Here is a 21,537-nt window from a genome sequence, read left to right as displayed (position 1 = left end):
TCGTCATAACTTTCGTTCGTCACCGAAAGCACTCTAAAAATTATTCTTTTTTCCATTAATTTTATTTCATATAAAATTAAAGTATAAGTATTAATCCTTACATATGTCATCTATCCAATGTTAAATAAATAAAAAAAATTCTACATCCGGTGAGATATCTCAAATATCTCAGATAGCCTTTTTTGAATTACTGTTTTACCAACAAGATGTCAGAAAGTCAAGCGATCAATACACCAGACTAAGAAAGATGATAAACATTTTATAGAAAATGTGTTAAACCACTTTCATTTTTTCGACCGTCACTTCCGGTCCTCACCGGAAGGGTTCAAACAAATCAAGCTGTTTGAAAGTTTAACTATTTCTTTGACAATTTTAGCAAAACTGATAAACAATAAAGTACAGGTGTCTTATATGTTCATGAAATACTTTTATTTTCACTTATAATTTCCGTTTGTCCACTTCCTTGTCATGAGACAAAAAAAAATGACTCCACGAGACCTCAAATACGGTGACGACTTGAACAACCAAACTTTGTTGGATGATAGCCTAAAGTATGTATCTCTGTTTACCTTATTTTGAATGATTCGTCGTTACTTCCGGTCGTCATCGGAAGCACTTATAAATTATTTTCCCCCTTTTTTAATATATTTTAGATGGAATGAATATATCAGTACACGATCTAATATATTTTAACCATACTATGTTAAATAAGCAATCTAATTCTACTTATATCAAATATCTTAAGTAGCTATCCGTTTTATAAATTTGATATCCGAGATTTTAGTCACTGTAAGTGATTGAGACATGAAACTTTTATGAATGATAGATAATTGATTGAAGATCTGTTCAACGGGTTTAATTTGTCAACCGTTACTTCCGGTGCTCACTGGAAGGGTTCAAACAATACACGTTTTTAAAAGTCTAACATATTTTCTTAGTTGTTTCTTCTAGCATAATAAACAGTAATATAAACTAGGCAAATGTAAAAGAACTACTAGCTTTTTTCCATTAATCACTTTCGTTCGTCCGTTTCCAGTCTCTAGATAAAAAAAAACTAGTTTCACTAGGATCTCAGATTTAACAGAGAGTATCGATATTTCATTGTATCGTATAAAACAAATCGGACGGAAGACCTATTCGTTACTCGTAACGAGATCTAGTTAAGTTTATATTTACCAGCACTGCAATTGGATCAGCTACTCGCAGCTGCAACGAATCATAAAACGAAGCTTGTCGCCGAGTTTTCGTAATGAAATCCACCAAGGGTTTATGGGGAGCAAAGTGGATCGAAAACCCTTGGCTAGCGAAGATGCACGTTTTCGACCCGAGCTCAAATATAGCTCATATTTTGAGACATTAATATTTACTCTACTATATAATATCAATTTTACACATCAAATGAGCTATTTTCTATTTTCTGATTATCTGCAGTTGAAACTATCATGACATGGCGTCAACCAAGCAAAAAGATGACGTCACAAATACGAATGCGTGCGTACTCGATCTGTACGCGGCCTCGTTAGTCTTGTATGTTGCAGCTAAATAAAACAAACCCTAACTGGTTTTTATTTCAAACCAGTGAATGGGTATTTTGTGTATCTCTCTCTTAATTTGGGTATTTAGGTCAATTTTCAATATAATTTGTATTACTGTCCCAAATAGACTAAGAATTTCAGATAAAAGACTGTTTTTAAAAACAATCTGAAAGAGGAGGGGGCGGAGCAATAAACTTTATTTATAAAATAAAATAAAACATTATTTATTCATATAGACGTAGAATTCAATAATCTGTTCCGATTAATGCTTAGAAATTAATGTCTTAGGATTACAACCAATCTGTTGTGATATGAACATGTAAGAAATTAAAACACGCTATGTTATGCATCATTATCAATGTGCATGCATAAAAAAAATTGTCGAATTTAAAGTATCTGCTCGATGGTTAGTTTGCCCTAAACTATCGTTAATTAGTCAACCCGTTTCTAGGCACACCGTTCTGATGAGTTCTTTCCATTAATACTAAAATCGCGTTAAGTGTTCTATTTTGTTTATTAACTTTTTGTATTAATAGAAGTCCGATCCAAGTATTCTGCCCGCGGTGCTTGGTGAATTTTTGTTAATTAGTAAATTCGCGTCCTTGGTTACCCCGTTCTGGAAAGCTCTATCCCATTCTCCCACCAGAGGTCGTGCTTCGCAAGCGAATGCGTTTAAAAACTAAAATCGCCCACTAAATAAACGAATTAACTCATTTTATTCATTTTACATTTTTCAAATATTAGCTACTATGTACCCTCTAAATAGTCTCACATTCAATATATTCACTCTTTACGTAATCATTTAATATTATTTCCTTGCAAGTATATATTTTGATCGAAACTATCCCTGACTTGGATTCACCAAAGCATGTCCACTACCTTACTCTCATTTTTGCTATTTCGGGCTGGTTAATCGAAAATGAAAGTAGGTTTATGATTAATTTCACAATAATAACTTATCAGTTAAAATTTAATTATACCTTACGGACATCATCTGACATGTGTTAAAATATCTAAATTGTAAGCAAGTACTCTGGTGCAGGCATTTTGTAGTTTATAACAAAATGCCATAATTTATAAGTATAGATAAGTATAAGATCTTTTTTGAGTCACTCTGTCAGTTTAAGGAAGCATATAGTAAAACCATTGGATTTGATATACAACTTAAAATATTTCGTTCAACAGGTTTTATCTATGCATATTAGATCTAAAAAGAAAACTTCCCCGCTAGAATTACCTTGTGCTTGACTCATCAATTCCACCCTTTGCTTCAGATGTTTCCACATCTTGGCTAATTTTCTGTATTTGTCCGACGCCATAAAACTTTCTTGACTTATCTCAAGATGTAATTTACCATCATTTTTATTGATTATTCGATTTTTTCAAAATAATGTGTTTACTAGAACTTTAAAGCTGATGTAACGAATACTCTTCGTCCCGGATAAAAATTGGTCTAAACTTCATTTTCCAACGTAAATACAGGTATTATAATTTGGATATAAGTCTCAAAATGTATACCCGAAGTCTGTTGCAACATTTCGTTTTGGTTTTTTTCTTATCTGTGATGGCCTCAACACGTTGAAAACTTATATGAAAATAACTAATGGCATCTTTTTAATAGTTTTCAAAAAAATATTACTTACAGTCTATAAGGCCTAAAAATATTCCACAACAAGGCGTTCCATATTGAGTAATACAAATATAGTGTAAGAAAATATCATAGCGAAGCAAATTCTGAGCGAGAAATGTCTGAAAACGAACCAAAAAAATAAATTTAATCATGTCATTTTAGATATATTCTAACCCTTTAAAATTTATTTGAATAAACTGTTATTGCTTGTATTTCTTTCTTGTAAATGCATTTTAAACCTTGTATTTTTGTTACGCATAGTCGTCTATAAAAAAAATTCAGTTGTATGAAGCTTCTAATATTGTATTATCGATGGCTTCTGTTTCAGTTTTTACATGCATCTATTACATAAGAGTACAAAAACATTACCAGGTCTTGCTTGTTTGAAATGATTTAGGTATTGATACAGCTAAGGAATGCTTGAAATTGTCATAATATGAATACTGGATAGGATAAAGCACAATAATTTTTATCAATATTATGTGTTCGTTACCTCTAATGCAATGCCTTTTTGTTAATCTTGATATGTTGTGAAATTTCATCAAACAGCATTGAACGCCTTGTTGTTTAAAAAACAAAACTACCTTGCAATAAAACTATTGCATCACCAGTCGAATTACCTTGCAGTTGACTCATCAATTTTTCTCCCTTTGTTTCCCTTTGTTTCAGATTTTAAAAAAAAATATTTTAACTGATTTTATGTACTTGTTCGATGTCTTTAAACTCATTTGGGTTAATTGATATTCAAGTGTGTAAGGATCTTTGATAAAAAAAAAAATCATTCAATCTGTTCAGTAATATCAAATTTGAAGCCGCCGAAACGAATGCTATTGGTCTCGGTTAAAATTGGTCCAAATTAAATTTTTTGACATAAATATCAAATCAGGGATGTTTTTCTCTGTTGAAATCTTAAGTCGTAAATATATTCCCGAGGTAGTTTTTCAACATTTTGTTATATTTTTCTTCAGAATTCTAATGGCTTCAACACGTTGAAAAGTTATCAAATTCATATTATCAAAGATGCAGGGTTTTGAGCTGTCTGGAACAGAAAGTTGTTTTACGCGAATTATTTATATCTACTTAATAGATTCATGTTTCAAAATGTTCCAGGATATTCTTCGGGGTCTTCAATGAGAAGAAAAACAATCATTAAATCTGTTCAATATCATGAATTTTTTTTACTAGAATTTTGAAGCCGGCTTATTGAAGACTGTTGGGCCTGGTAAAAATTGGCCCAAAATCCATTTTTCAATGTTGAATATTAAAATAAATGTTTTAATCCGTTGGAATCACACGTCGTAAATTTATACCGGAGGTAATTTTTTGAGTTTGTTTTGTTCTTTTTTCGTATCTTTGATAGCCTCAACACATTGAAAAATATCAATTTGAAACTATCCCACACGCTTGGTTATGAACGGTCGTCGAACGGGAGGGTGATATATATACGCGATTTATTTGTATCTTTGATTAAATGCATTTTTTTAATTTCTCTTCTTTCTTCAGTACTATCAGAGATTGAAGCTCAATTTTTACTGATTTGTACAATAAAATAATAGACTTATTTGATTTTATACTCAGTGAATATCATATTATATTTAAAAAAAAGCTAAGAAGTAATTGCATCGATTCCATTGTTTCCACATTAACTTATGTGACCTGGGATGATTTCGCAATTTGAAGATGCTTGATCATTATAACAAATACTGGGGTATAGTACATAAACATATCATAAAGTAAGTAGGCTTTTTAAGGATATATTGTAGTGACATTTACAATTACAGAGAAACGTATTTCACAATGTCCAGTCATTTTTTGTTTCATCATCCGAACTAATGATTACCATCGATTCCAACTTTAGTTTGTTAGAATTATTCGTCATCAGAGAAACTATTTTTACAAAACGTGATGCAAAACCCAATATGTCTTTAATCAACGCTGCACGAGAAAAAATAATTATTCTGAAAATCGACAATATAAATCAACATAAAAATGCCATTTTTGATATTCTTTGAGCATCTGACATTAATTTTTTTTTTAAATGGCTTCCTTTGATTTTGGTTATTTGTCCTTGTAAATACCTTAAGACTCATGATAGCGTAATTATTATAAATATCATTGAATCAGGCCATCAGTGCTGAATCATAGTAGGCGCATGTCAATTTGATTACACTCTTATTCAATATTTACTTATCAGAAGTGTTGATTCAGCATGAGAAGAACGTAAAACTGTCATAATATTAATTCTTGATTAAATCGAAGGCATCATAATATATGAATCCTATTTTTTTCATAAACTCAGGATCCGAAACAGGTTTTTGTTGTCGACAAATATGCTCTTCAAGAAAAATTAGGTAGATCAGTTGATTTTGATAGTAAATGAAAATTTAGGAATGACTTATTGAACTAAAAAGTACCTTCCAATGAACTCATTGCATCGTCGGTAGAAATATCAGGCACTGGACTCCACAGTTTCATTTTCTCTTTTTCTGATTTTTCAAAATATTTTCTGTCCTTTTCTGTCCAAAAACGCACTTGGGAAAATTTTTGTTGAAGTATCTCAGATTTGTCCTCAGGATCTTTAAAAAAGACAAAAATAATTATCTGATTTGTTCAATATTATAAAAAGAATTCCGTTTGATTGGTTATTCGAATCGGGTGTAACGAAAACTGTTTGCACCGCTGACAAATTGACCCAAAATTTACTTTCGACGTTGAATATTGAATAGGTTATATTTTTCTCTCTTAAAACAAAACATTGTAAAAATTTTATAATATGGGTCATTTTTCAAAGGGATCTAGATACAATTTTTCATTATTTTTTTTGTGTGTAAATAATGCTTTTCTTTTCTTTTTTGAATGATTCACCAAACTGTCAATGTTAAAAATCAAGATACAAGCGAGAAACAGAGAAAAGAAATTGTTTTATGTAAAAAAAAAACAGAGAAAAAAGCTCGAGTCTTAAATTTGTTTACAAATCATGTAAAGTAAAGGAATTACTATTTCTTTGACAAAAAACTTGTGACAAACAAGATAAACTGATTCATTGTACGTGTTCTTAAATAATTTTATCGACATCTGAAAGCAACATTCGATTGAAACTTACGTAGCTATGATACGGCTGTCTAAAACTAAATTTTACAGAAAAAGAATTTAACCGGGTAAATTTCTTAAATTTTCTATTACTTGACTTCACGGCGATATCCAACACTGTATTTGATGCATTTTGAGACGACGTCATGTATTCCTCTTAAACATGCGACGTGCGCAAATGATCAATATAAATAGCATCGGTGCAAGTGATTGATGACATTAAAACAGAAATATTTTTATGAAAAATCCTTTGATAAATAATATATTTGTCAGTTCTTGCCGGGGTTTTGTAAATGTTTCGTTAATTTTAAATACTGTCAAAATGTTCGTACCATCATCACAATTGTGCACATTTTACCTTTTAAGCTCAATTTACACAAAATTGGGTTATTTGGTAGGTTTCCCCAAGCATAATTACATGTATCATTGGTACTTATTTTTTCTCCCAATTTCACGTAAAATATATATGCATATATATATATGCATATTTCCATTCATTAGTTTTCCCACATATATACCAATTTTTGTGCTAATTTGCACCAGAACAAGAGTAAAACACTTGTTATTCTATTATTAAACTGTGAAAATACAACTCAAATGATCGCCATTATTATTTTCTAGTAATGTGTTGGACATATATTGACTTTCATTTCTTCTTTATATAGAGTACTTTTATCAGTAGCAAAAGAGATTATTTCGGTATCTTTACTGAACAGGTTTCCAGACATTAAAAGTATCTTACCGATATCAAACCTCTGGGGTTTAGTTTGCACAGATGAGTTATTTTCAAAAAACTTAATATCGGAGAGCGGCAAAATCCAGCAGATTTCAAGTTCCTGGGTTTCTACATTTTCACGAACGAAGTATTTAAAGTATTCAGTGTCCCAAAATGAGGTTTTCCCTTTTCCTCGATCGGAATTTTCTTATTGTCCCCTTAATGCATTGTAATCCACGTTTCAGTATATATTGCATATCAACGATTGTGTTCCACAGCTAGCAGTAAACATAATTTGTGTGGCAATTTGAAACAACATTATGGGAAGTAAGTAAAGTTAAATGAAGGGTATCTGACTGCATAATGATAAGTCATCACCGGTTAGTATTTAATTTTGTTATACTTTCATGTTAAATACTGAAATCTGATTGGTTAAGACGCAGTTCATAATCCTTTCTATTACCCTCAGCGTTAGCAACGCACTTAGCAACGGGTAACATTAAAATTGTTACATGCGCGAAAATTATGCGCGTACGGTTCGCTGTAGAATTCACGTTATTCCTATATAAAAGCAGTAAACTTTTCTTACAAATTAAGACATTCAGTATAACAAAAAAAATAGTGCCTGTTTGGGAGGGTAACAGTTGAAATTGACACGCCTCGCGTCGGTTGACAATGGTTTTCTCGGGGTGTCAATTTCAACTGTTACCCTCCCAAACAGGCACTATTTATATATTGCTTACTATAAATTTTTTGTGGACTTGCCAGATAAGGTAGTATGAATTGTCATAATAATGTTTTCCGCTATATTAAATGTACAATAGATAAACAAGAGGCAAATAGACTACGTCGCTCACCTGAGCAACAATAGCCATAAAAGACTCAGCTTGATGGGCTCATATACAAAATATCTGGCCACTTTAATATAATTGATCCTGTAAAAAAGTTTTCATTTTTTCTCTGAATACTTTAATGTCCTTTTCGTAACGGGATGATTTCATATTCATATTACATTGTGTGCATTGCAGTTCTTCCCAAAAAAATCTTATTTAACATATAATCCTACATCAAACATTAAACCCCTTGTGAGTCTTAAGATTTGTCCATGTGTCACAGTGTAAACAATTAAGAATCAACATTATATTACATGTAAGATTCTTGAAAAAAAAGTAATACCATATATCATTACATTTTAGTTTTTGAAAATAATTTAAACAATTTTCCTTTGTAAGAAATGACATCCCCCAGTGTCGTCTCACCCTACCCCGATAAATTTGAATCAACACTATCTGAGATTGCTTTTACTAAGGTTACAGCTTTTAGTTTTTTTTGCAAAGGTCCTTAAAGATTTTTCTGTATACATTCTTATGTAAAACATTGACCCTACCCTACTATTGTTGTCCCACTCTACATGCGGTGATCATGATTTTTAGAAACTTGAATTTACACCTTCTCTGTATATTAAACAATTATTCTAGCTGATAGCTATTTTATAAAAAAAAATACCTTTTTCTACTTATATGTAGTCTAAACTAAAATGTATAAATATGTAAGAAATCGACCCTTCCCGGCCCCTTCCAATTGTGGCCTGACAAAACCCCTTGGATATCAACTTGAACAAGCATACATCATCTGCACTTTCTAAGGAAGCATCCACACAAGTCACAGCTTGTACTCTGGTCAACTACCTTATAACATGCCATCGTTTGATATTAAAGATCGTCGTCTGTTGAAATTTTGGGCATATGTTAAAGTTTATTACATGTAATTTTAATTAAATTGTAAATTCATTGTCATAAATGTTGATTTAGTATGAAGAGAAATTAAAATTGTCATAAAATTGGTTCTGGAGGGGATCGACAGCATGTTAATATAAGTGTATACCCCCTTTGTGTTGATAAACTTTAGAGCAAGGTCGTTTTGTTGATGAGTAAGCCCTTTAGAGAGACATAGATATAGTGATCAGGCATGAGCACGCCAACTTTATATTGTACGAGGGTTGTTTGAAGCGTTTGCGAACAAATTCGATTGTGAGCGGACTATTCGCATGAAATCAGCAAAACTTTTTATATTTAATCTTGACGTATTTTCTAACAAATACATAACGATTTGTTTATTTTAAATGCACCATAAAAAATATACAGATTAATTATTTTGATAAGTTATGCTTCACGCAGCTTGTCAGATTTAATTGTTTTATATTTTGTACGCATTTTATTTTTATTATAAAAATGTACAGTTTAAGCGGAAAAAAATTAACCATTTTTCCTATGAGAACACAATAAGTTATGAAGGTCATTTTGTCAAAGTTTCAATAAAATTGAATAATTTCTGATCGTTTTATCGCCAAATACGGACGACCAACGCTAGAAAAATGAGTCAAACTCGTTAACGTAAATGGATACCTTGGAGCACTGGGCCGTCATTAAATTTTATGTGCACGCAAAAAAATCTCCGATGGAGACCAACAGGTTCTTAGATGCTGCTATTTTTATAGGACAAAGGTTTACAATTGGAACCACAATTAGAATTGAAGGTTTGAAAATGGAGAAACTGATATCTTGATCTCTTGCAGCATCCCGACCCCCCGTACAACCCGGATCTTGCACCTATAAATTTAGCTTTGTATGCTTATCTTAAGTCGAAACTGAGTGGGCAGAGATTTTCGGACCTAAATGATCTACGAAATGACACAAAAACATTAAACAAAACTTTGACAAATAATGGTGGGATATACGTTTTATAAATGGGTTGGTGGCTGGAAAAGTGTGTGAACTAAGATATGTTTACTTTGAAAAAAAAGTGACAGGTTTAAATTGTCTTTCTGTAGTTTGACGTCACCTGACGTCGTAGAAATTTGAAATGGTGCTCCGTAAAATCCAATTTATGCAAAATAAAATCGCCCTATCTTTTGAAAACAACTTCAAAATCAAATGATTTTTTGCATACTTATTTTCACATGATAGTAATTTGATAAAACATATCTCATCCTATAAAGTACACAATAATTTTGCCGTTAATCACTTTGTCCGCGAACTTTTCTAACAACCCTCGTAGTCGTATAGTAATCGATTACATAGTGTAATTTTGTGTAATCATAAATTGTAAATCGTTGAGCTTGTAATTGTTCTAATTTCATACATACGTACTGACATTGTTGATTCCTTCACTTACCAGGACAAACACACCGTGCCATTTACACACCATTCTGTTTCTTTTTTCTAGCATTTAGCCTTCCATGCTTGCTCTCTCTCTCTCTCTCTCTCTCAATAATTATTTATTATTATTAAGTTCTATTGATTTTTTAAGAGGTAAAATAATTAAATAAATCTGCAAGGCAAAGAGAAACACGTACTAAACAATTGTTGCCCTTTTCACAAAAAAAATCTTACAATTGATTTTTATCGTAAGTGAAAACTTTAGTTTTTGTTTATTTTCACAAAACATCTTATGAAATTCTTACGCGTAAAAGATGTTGTAACTTTACGATAGCACATACCCCCTCGTAAGTATTTCAAACTGTAAATTATAATCGTAATTTGCAAAATATAAGAGGAAAACATCTGCATTTAAAGTTTGAGCAAGAATATGTCCTTATTCGTATCATATAGGAGTTTTGTTGAAAAAATACACAAATAAATTCTCCAAAAATGTTAATGGCAATTTTTTCTCGTAAGATTGTCCTATGTCACACTAAACACACGTGCACACACGGTGATTTTTACATTATATTTTGATTTCTTACTACATCACATTGAATTCACTCGATGATGGTGGTATACTTTTTTAAAGTGGTATATGATTTCAGGTTTGCAGACTTTTTATAAGAATGTTGGTTTATTGATATTTTTTTCCTGTTTTATAAGAATTGATAAGTGAATTCAAATCGCTGATAGGGAAAGGATAACTCGAAACTAAATTCTTCAATGGAAACTGTTACAAATGCGTTCGTGAAAAGCACTGAAGAATTCTTGTGAAATATTCTGATTAACCAATAGTGAAAGTAGAAAAACACACCGTATCCCTGGGGACTATAATTTGAACAAAACTTCAATCTACAAATTTAAGCCTTTCGTGTTAAATGGTTTTGAGAAGAAAATTTTAGCATAATTTCTCTGTATATTACTATGTAGAGTTGCACATCCCCATGGTGGCTCCATCCTACCCCTTGTTGATCATAATTTTAAAAAACCTGAATCTACTCTACATAAAATGCTTCCACACAAATTTGAATTTTTCTGACAGATTGCTTTTTCAGAAGAAAAATTTAAAAAAATATATTGTTATGTAAAACTTCATTCCCCTATTGTAGACCAACCCTGCCCTGAGGACCATGACTTGAACAAACTCTCATTTACACTACCTAATAATTCTTTCACACAAGTTAATACTTTCGTCTGATTGGCTTTTGAGAAAACGACTTTTTAAATAATTTTTTTTGTAAAACATTATCCCCCATTGTGGCCCCATCCTACTCCGGAGGACCATAATTTGAACATACGATAATCTACACTACCTAATGATGCTTCCCCACAAGTTTTGGTTTTTATACCATATTGTTTTTGAAATAAGACTTTTACGGACTTTCTGTAAATATTCTTATGGAAAACTTTTATCCCCAAATTAAGGCCCCATCCTTCTCTCGAGGGTCATGATTTTTAATCTACTCTACCTAATAATGCTTCCATACAAATTTTAGATTTTCTGACCATATGGTTTTTGAGAAGACAATTTTTTTTAAAATGCCAACAAATCATCAATTATTCTTAACTATCATCCCTTTTGAGAGGACTTGACCCTTTCACTAAAGAAATTTGGATTCCCTTTACCCAGTGATTCTTTGTGCAAAGTTTGGTTGAAATCAAATCTGAGTGGTAGTTCTGAAGAAGATGAAAATGTAAAAAGTTTATAACAACGACATCATCGACAACAACGACAGAAAAAATCTTGATCAGAAAACTTCAATATTGAGCCTTCGGCTCATGTGAGATAATAACATCAAGAAGAATTATCGTCGTTTCCATTAGTTTTCAAATTAACAAAACCTACAGACTGAGTGTAAGTGGGCTAAATTTATTTCCTAACAAGATGATTCTTTTAAATCAGTATAATAAGAATAGTGTAAGAAAAATATCATAAAGTATGTAAATGATTTGTTGCAGTGACGCATACAATAGCAAAAACATGAATTTTACAATGTGCTATAAATATGTTCTTTTTTAAGATCGATCATATGAAATGATTACAATCAATTCTAAATTAAGTTCTTAGAAATAAACCCAATAGATACAACTTAAAAGATGACCATTGTTTTTTTCTAGTAATGTTTTAGATATTTTATTGATTTTATTATTTTAAGATGGAGTACCTATTTCAGATGACCATAAAAATTATACATGTAATTTGGTATCTTAACTGAATAGATTTACAAAAATGTAAATATCCAACGGATACAACTTTGCAGAATTGGCTTTAAAGAAGACGTTTACTCAGAATGCAAAAACAATTCCACGATGATAATGAAAAACAATCTATTTTATGTTATATACATTTGACTGTAGTCTTTATGTTCACTTTAAAAAAAGGTACGTCAAAGGTACGTAAAAAAATCAAACGTTATGTCAACGATAATTTATTTATAAATAGATTTTGAGTTTAGAAAAAATTTTACTTGTAACATTGAACTTTATAATAATCCAAATTTGACAACTCAAACCCCGGGTAAACAATTTCCTTAAAATTTATATGAAGAGGGGCAAGATTCAATTTTTCGAAATGTTTTGGGTAAAGAGAATAAATTACTTCTTTGCAAAGGATCATCCTCTATAATATCGTTTTTAGCTTCACATTTTAGTTGTTAAAAAATTTACAAATCAACGTACTTCCATTTATTAACAAATGTGGTAAATAAATGTTCTTACGGTATCTTCTAATTACAGGTGAAGTACTACATGTGTATGTCCACATTAACATTAGGGTAATGGGAAACAATGAACAATTATAGGGTGGGTATGTAAATGTCACAACCAACACCAAACATTGTTACTGTTCAAGTTAAACGGACTTGTATTTTGTAGAAATATGGTTTAAAGTCAAGATCAAGTAATTGAACATAGTGTCTTTTTGGTGCTAATACCATTATGAGCTCATATTTGATTTGTAGATTTTTTCCCCGTACTTTACAGATTCAAACGAAATATTTAAAAATGAAACAATTTTTTGACATTATATATCAAACTTTTGAAAAAAGTAATCCAAATACCTATCTTCAATTTGACAACATTTAATAGAGGAGGCCAAGAGCTTGCTTAACTCCATTTTTTTAGGCATTCTAGATATATTTCATTAGTTGAAAATGGGCAAAACTCTGAGATTTGTTACTCATTTTCTTCATATTTTATAGAAAATGATTGTTTAAAACATGGTTTCCATTGTGTTTACCACAAATTTAAAGGGGCATGGTCACGATTTTGGTCAATATTATTTTTCCGATTTTAATGTTTCAATGCTTTAGTTAAGGCAACCATAACTTAAGCTTCATTCGTTAAGTTATAAGCGAGTTACAGAGCTTGGAATTGTTTGCTTTGTAAACAAAGCGTTTTTTTATATTTTGAATGTAAAAGTAAAAATTCAAGTTTTACACTTAAAATGAATGTATTATATGTTAAAAACTGTTTATTTACGTATCTTGCATATAATACTACGAATGGTTCTCAAATTTCATTTGTTCATTTGAAATGCATTTTTTAAGCATTGTAAATCATGAAAAAAAAAAATAGAAATTGACCAACATCGTGACCATTCCTCTTTAAACCCCGATAAAAACTTTTGAACCAAGCTATTGTTATGATGCATCATTGAAAGAATTTTAATCTTGAATTTCATAAACCTGTAGGCACCTTTCGTTGACCATAAGAATAATATAAAAGAAACTAAATCCATAGGGTTTTGTTTGTTTGTTTGTTTGTTGTTGGTTTTTTTTTTTGGGGGGGGGTGGTTGGTTTTTTTTTTTTTTTTGTTTAAATGGCAAAACTTATAAGGCTAATTTGCTTTACATATACATTAAACACGTGTATTGTTTATAAATTAAAAGGTACACGTTTCTAGTATTATAGACCATGCCACTACATTCAACGTACTAATAAATCGATAATAAGTCAAAGAAAGTAACAAAAAGAAAGTAACAAAAAGTTGTCATTTTTGTCAGTTCCTACAAACAAGAAACAAAAAAAAAATACTTTGAAAAAATGTGATAATACGAATCTCTCATGATTTGCAATGGTACATTTTAATCCAACGTGTTAGTTTTTTTATCTCATTGCCAAGGCCCTGGTATAAAAAAAAACATACAACTCGTTGAATAAAAATCATATACTAACGCAAATCATGAGAGATCTTATATATAATAACAATATGTAATACAATTCTAATTTTTGTATTTTCACACATCTCATAGTTTTTAAATCTTATCTTATATATAATAACATAATGTAATACAATTCTAATTTTTGTATTTTCACACATCTAATAGTTTTTAAAAAAGACGACATCAATCAACCAAACTTGTTGTAAATTTATTAAGACCCGACACTCTAGACCACATTATGGGTACACGTTATACTCTGATATTGTTATTATGGATGCATAGAGTTTTTCGGCAGTTTTTGTAAGAGTTATGGTTTTAATGGAGCCACACTAAGGATCCATGGTCCGTTCTTAGCAAGAACTCTCGACCAAGTAGGTAGTGTTTAAAATGTTGAACGAAATAAACAACAGCCAGCATTTCCTTCCGAGTAAAACAATAATTTCTTTCAGAATTATTCAACACGCAGCTTCCGTAGGATTTCACAAATTCTTTTCTATTTTGAATTTGCGATAACACAGCGCCTATAGCGTCATTACTAGCATCAGTATCTAGTATGAAATCACAAGCAGTCACATCGGGATATCCAAGAATAGGTGCAGATATTAATTTCTGTTTCAAACGCTGCATTACATTCATGCGTCCAATTTCATTCTTGATTTTCCCCAGTAAGGATATGTAGGTATTTTGCTATTTTAGCAAAGTCTTTTATGAATCTCCGGTAGTAGGCTGCTTGTCCCAGGAAACTTCTAAGCTCTGTCATATTAACGGGCGTTCTCCAATTCTTTACAGCTTCAATTTTGAAATGAAGGATCCGTTTTAATATCATTTGTGCTGCTCTCGTAACGGAATAATATGTTCCGTCCGGTTTGGTTTTTTGTTTTATCGGTAATGGCAGCCATGAGCTTGGCCTGCTGTTTTTGTTTGCATCATTTTTTGGAATTCGGCCTATCTAAGGAGTAAGTTTTATTTTATTCATGTCAGTTTATGTCCATTATGATCTTGTGTATCTAACGATGTCATGCAATATCTCTTACTTTGTTTAAATTCTGCAACTGCGTTGTTTTGTGTAAGCGCGTGTTCGCAATGTAGGATAGGCATAGGCCTGTTTAGCTAGCATGTTCTAGTCACACATTTATCTGTGTATATGTCGTCGGGAAAAGTTTAGTCATATAACTTTCAGTATTGTCACAGCTTAATTACTGCCATATTTTTGGAAATTGTTATATTAGACAAATTCTGACTTTTATTATTGTACTTTTTTGTTTTTCACCCCCTCACGAGGTCTGGAAGTAATAAAGCAGATATATATACATCACATCCTTCTTTGAAACGATGTGACCAAGAAAACTTACTTCTCGCCGGAAATGTTGCATTTGTTTGCATTAAGTTTCAGGTTTACACTCTGTACTCTATCTATTACTAAACTAAGATTCTTTAAATGTTCATCTAAGTACCACTGTACACAATAATGTCCTCCAAATATAGCACCGTTATATTCCATTGTAATCCGTTTAACGCATATTCTATCACTCTTTGGAATATCGCTGGTGCGTTACATAATCCGAACGGCATTACTGTATAATGGTAAAGTCCACCACGAGGTGTAGCAAACGCTTATTTCTCCTTATCATTCTCACTCATAGGAATTTGATGGTATGCCATATTGAGATCTAATAACGAAAACCATGTTGATTTAGAGAGGGCATCGAGATCATCTGCCACCCGAAGTATCTCGGATGTGCATCTTTAATGGTATTTACATTTAATTTCCAATAATCGACACAAGGTCTCCAGCTTTTTTTTCCTTTTTATGGACTTACACGATAGGAGCTGACTAGGGACTGTTGGATTTCTCAATTAATCCTTGTTCCTCTAACTTCTAGATCTCCTTATCCATTATCTCCCTCTTAAAATTAGATACTTGGCGCACTGCTTCCTTAAATGGTATTTCCTCCTTTAGCTCGATACGATGTCCACCAATCGTTGCACGCTCCAGTGGTTTGTTTGGATCCGCAAATGCATCCGCACGAGCTAAGAGAAAGTTTTTAAACTTTGCCACTTGCTCTTCAGTTAATGGTATATCCGCGCCTTCTGACATTGTGCTACATACTTCCGGAATCTCCAAAGTTGATACAATTTCCACAGGATCCAACACAGCTACCTCAGTACGTTTTTGAACATACACTTCATGATCAAATGGATTAAATGATTTTCACTACATTTAGATTTCACTATTTCTCGTGCAACCGCTAATCCATGGTTAATTACAAATGTTTTTAGAGGTAATAAAATCTCATCACTAGTATCTACACTCCTGTCAAATGTAGCTTTTATAACACTCTCATGATGCGCTGGAACGGTACTATCCTTTACGCTAACAATAGAATATCCTCGCAATACTCCATCAGCATATGCTTTAAGGTTGCACACATTCAAACAATAACCCCATTGACAGTGAAATTTGCTAATGAAATCTTGGCCAAGTGAAGTTGATTTTACGTCTGCCACAATTACACGAAATATTACTTGAAATTCTAGAAAGGATAAAAATATTTTTGCAGTTCCAATGACTTTAAGCTTTCGTCCGTTGACTTTGGTCATTTGCTTTTTAGGGTGCTCCAGCACAGGTCTATGTTCTGGAAGAATGCTCCTATAAACATTTTCTGTTATGAACGTGTTCATTGCACCTGTGTCAAATCCCCCACTCTAGCGATGTGCCTTCCACTAAGCCATCTAACCTCATTCCTGACTTTCCTCTGATTTCAATAATTTGACATTTTCCATCGTTAGAATCATAATTCAAATGCACATTTTCAACATCTGTTTGCGATGACACTGCAGACATTTCTTCACTGCTATCATCACGATGCTGTAATTCTCCTGTACTAGGCCGTTTCACAAAGTGCTGTGCCGACACATGTCCTACTGCCTCGACACTCTTACATTTCATTAGTGATTTTTCGCTTTGGACAGTCTTTGTACAAATACATAACATAATTACATCCGTAGCACTTCCTCACTATCCTTCTCTTTTCGTCTGACTCCGCGCGATACTCCGTAAACTGGTATAACAGGGTTGTTTTCCCTGCTTATTAAATTCCTGTTCTCTGTCATTTGAATGCACTCCTCCTGCATCGCAGCAGTCACTGCTTCCTGTGTGCTCTTTGGTATAGTGTGCTTCACAGACAACCGGAAATTGTTATCAGTATTACAGTTGTCCATAAAAGTTTTAAGGCTTGTTTCTTCCACATATTTGCGATTTCCGGGATGAGCTCTTTAATATAAGTTAGCAATAACTTGGACAAAGTCCCTGAATGATTCTGTCTGCAGCTTCCATCGCATTTTTCCTCAACAATGTAGCTCTCCTTCATCGCAGTATGTCCGAATCTAGTGTCCATCTGCAGTTTTAGCTGGTTATAATCCTGTACAATACTGTCTGGTAATCCGTATGCGAACGCTTCCGCTTGTCCACGGAAAGAATTGATGAGAACTCTGCGTCTCATATCAATAAACCAATTATTTAACGTTGCAACGATCTCAAAATATCGCACAGATTCACTCCACACCTCTTTTCCTTCTCCTTCAAACGTGCGTTTGACGTGAAGGTTTAATCCCGATCCTGGCAATCCAACTTCCTTATTGTAACTCACGGCATCCTGATCTGAAGTTCTTCCAGTTAAAGTATTTCGCATCGTAATAGGTATCCGGGCAGTCCTTTCTTTGTAGACAATTTCCACAAAACTGCACACACGACATTGCCTAATAATATTATCGTTATGTTTTCCAGCGCTTCATGCGTGAAGCGTAACAACAGTTTTTGCGCAGAATAACGAAACACGCTTAACACAGTCAACACTAATGCAAATATTCCACATGTAGAATACATAAGTCCTGAATACCATGAACTCTCAGGCTCCACCTCATGATCAGTGCAGTTCTCTCTATTCGCAAATATCTCCTGAACAGGGGGGTATTGGTGACAATAGGAATCGGTAATTCTATTTTCAAAATCCTGTATCAGATTCCTTCTTATAGAAGTGCAATTTGTGGTAAATTAATAGGCGAACTGTTCAAGAAATCTATTTCAACTGGCGAATATATAGCGCGGTCACTATCTTAAAATATCTTTAGAAAAAGAGCACAATGCACTAAACACAAATGTCACAAAAGGATCAAGTTTGACAATAAATAATTTACAATTTCCTCCGGAAACGCTTTTACTCTGCATTTGCAGCACGGACACCGGTAGAAGAAAATATCTTTATTACCTCGCTTGACAAAGTTGAAATTTTCCTTGCGGTTGAACATCAAGTAGCAACTAGAGTACTTTTTGTCCATCCGTCCCTCAATCACTCGATGTCCAGTTTCATCAAAATCAATCACATTCACAAATCTCCTGAATTTACTCCCATATTCACAAGTTTAAATATCAAACAGAATAGTTCAAAGAAGCTTAGAATTAAAATCCGAAGAAATTACAAGTAATCCCACCGCTGCAACCAGTTGTAGCGTTCTCGTCCATGGGTCTAATAAAATCGTTCCCCTCTATATACTGCATGCCAGTTGCTCGTGAGGAGCAATACGTTTTGACCATTACGTAATATTTGGACATTGCTCGCAAGGAGCGATGTTATGTAAAACAAAATATACACAAACATAATGAAATAATTAAATGCCGTTACAATTTCAATATAGTAATTTAGACCATCCAGTCGAATTAATAGCTTTAGCTGGTAGGTGCTGCATTTCTAGCCAAACCTGACATTAAGACAGCTTTTAGATTACTTCCTGTATTCCTGGTGATTTTGATCTGCTTGGGTTTAAATTCCAGGAAAAATATTATTTTGACAAAAAGTTGCCTTTGGATCATCAATAAGTTGTGCATTGTGTGACAAGTTTGCAGCATTTCCTCACTAGCTTATCCAGAGATACTCCCAAAATAATTATATTATTAATTACCACGATTATTTTTTTTTTATTTTGTGGTTCATCATATTCATCAATCTGCCACTACTCTTTTGTAAGGACCATTTGCTCCCAATCGCTTATGAAAAAACAGTTAGACCTGCAAAACATGACTGCAACTCCCCACTGAAAAATTAAACTTCCTTAATTCTACATTAACTAATTTTTGCAAGCAAAAACGTGTCCTTGAGAGAAATGTAGTCACTTATTGGCCTATGAAACCTTGCCTTCAAGGTAGTTACGACTTGCTTAGCTTTTTGCCGGCGCCTTATAAATTCACAATAGGCTTTACCAAACACTAACACAGAATCAGAGTAACAAAAAAAATCAAAGCAGATCTCAGAAATTGGCAGTAATTTTTGAAACCGTACAATGGTATATCTGTAATTTCTTTTCAAAGATGGGTACATAACAACACAATCGAACTCCTTAAACCCTTGTCACACGGGAGCTGCGTTCTCACAGCGATCTCGCTGCGTCTTAAATAATGTAAAACGCCAAGGTAAACGCAGTAGAGTCTCCTACAGCGCCGTATCAACATGCACAAAGTACGCGCCGTGGCTCTACGTTCTGATAAACACGCCGTAGAAGCGTGGTGAGGTCGCCGTGACGGCGCCGTACGATCTCCAACAGCGCAATGAGAGCTCCGTCGGCGCGCTCAAGGAACGCAGCTTAACGCAGTGATAAGTCAATTGCGCTTGTACGGAGACTTCACGGAGTCCTTTTGGATCTCACTGCGTCTCTATCTCGCTCTCACTGCGCATCCACAGCGTTTGGACAAGTTTTTTTTTCATTTGGCTGCGTTCACACAGCGACCCTCAAACAGCTGTTGCTGCGTTCATCCTGCGCTCCCACGGCGTTTCTATTGCATTGTCATCAAGAACACGAAAACTCGAACAATGGATGTTGTACAATAGCAAGCGATGTAATAATTATCAAACTGGATGTAGATGGCTCTGTAAAAAGTAGCATTTGCTAATATTCCAAGACCTATCGGTGGACGTAGATGGAAATTATGCCATTTGGTTCTGATGTTTTCACATCTTTTCTATGTTTTCTAACTAATAACGGATCTTTTTTGTAGACCTGACTACTAAGAGTTTTGTCCTAGTCTTTCACAAATTGTTTAGAAATAGTTCTGACTACTAAGAGTTTTGTCTTTGTCCTTCACATATTGTTTAGAAGTAGTCATGATTCAATTACAATGTACCTTTTCATAAAATCAAAACAATTTTTTCATCATTTATTAACTAGTTGTAAATTCTTGTTTGTTTCCCATTCAATTGTACAAATTTATATTAACCTACCAAGTAGTTAAGAACGTCTTGTGCGCGCAGAGCACGCTGTGGACGCGCGGTAAAAACTCCTTGCACGTCATGAGCGCTCGGCGGAGACTCAGCGAGAGCGCAGTTAATCGTCAAGTAGAACTCCGTGGAAACGCAGTTGCACGCTGTGAGAGCTTCGTAAGAACGTCAGGACGCCGTGACATCTCCACTTGTAAAATTTTCCAATAAAACTGTACATTTTTTCTGAATTTTCCTTGCGATCCTACGGCGATTCCATTATTTATACAACAACGTGAACACGCCGTTGGGACGTAGCTTGGTGTGACAGGCCTTTTATGATAGTGCAGGGGGACAAAAAGGGAGTTTGGGTATTAACTTGATAGGGAAATGGGCACATAAGTCCTGACCTACCTCTAGGGCAAGACAAGCATTTATTAGGGATGTGACCTTCTTGGAACCTTCTCCAGTGGTAGTTGCTCTCATATTATGGCAAAGCCAATTCGCAAACTCCAACTGGCTATTATTTCATATTGACAATATGTCAGTTGTCCAAGCTATCAACCAATCTACATCCAAGTCAGTGTTATGAACCTGATCCGCTAGCTTGTGTTAATTTGCCTCAAGTCAAACATTTGAATTAAGGCATCACACATTCCTACAAAACAAAATTTTATAGCCGACTACTTATCTCGTTCACAGTGGGGCAGATTCAGGCGTTTAGCACCACAAGCAGACACATAGCCCAGCCTCTACCGATATACATCTGGGAAACTCAAAAAGGGAAGTAAATAGATTACTCTATTGTTCTTTAGTACCATCAACTAACAAAGCATATTCAGCTGCCCTTAACAAACTTTTTGAGTTTCTTTCAAAATCCAATTTGTAAATATTTGGCCAGTGCCACTTACACAACTGCTGCAATTTATTGGTTACCTCTCCATTTTAAAGAG

At 33.5% G+C, this 21,537-nt stretch overlaps 1 protein-coding gene across 1 annotated transcript in view; it reads right to left on the bottom strand.

Moving 5' to 3' along the window:
• LOC128185745 (uncharacterized) overlaps positions 1-21,537 on the bottom strand; it is a 108,718-nt gene that overhangs the window by 33,317 nt on the left and 53,864 nt on the right. Inside the window, exon 10 of the mRNA XM_052855387.1 lies at positions 5,580-5,741. Within this exon, the coding sequence (XP_052711347.1) occupies positions 5,580-5,741 (162 nt within the window). The remainder of the gene's footprint in view (positions 1-5,579; positions 5,742-21,537) is intronic.

This window comes from Crassostrea angulata, chromosome 5 (genome assembly GCF_025612915.1).
Source record: "Crassostrea angulata isolate pt1a10 chromosome 5, ASM2561291v2, whole genome shotgun sequence".
NCBI classification, from domain to species: domain Eukaryota; kingdom Metazoa; phylum Mollusca; class Bivalvia; order Ostreida; family Ostreidae; genus Magallana; species Magallana angulata.
The sequence above is the reverse complement of the archived record's forward strand: the minus strand, read 5'-3'. Positions and strand labels throughout refer to the sequence as shown.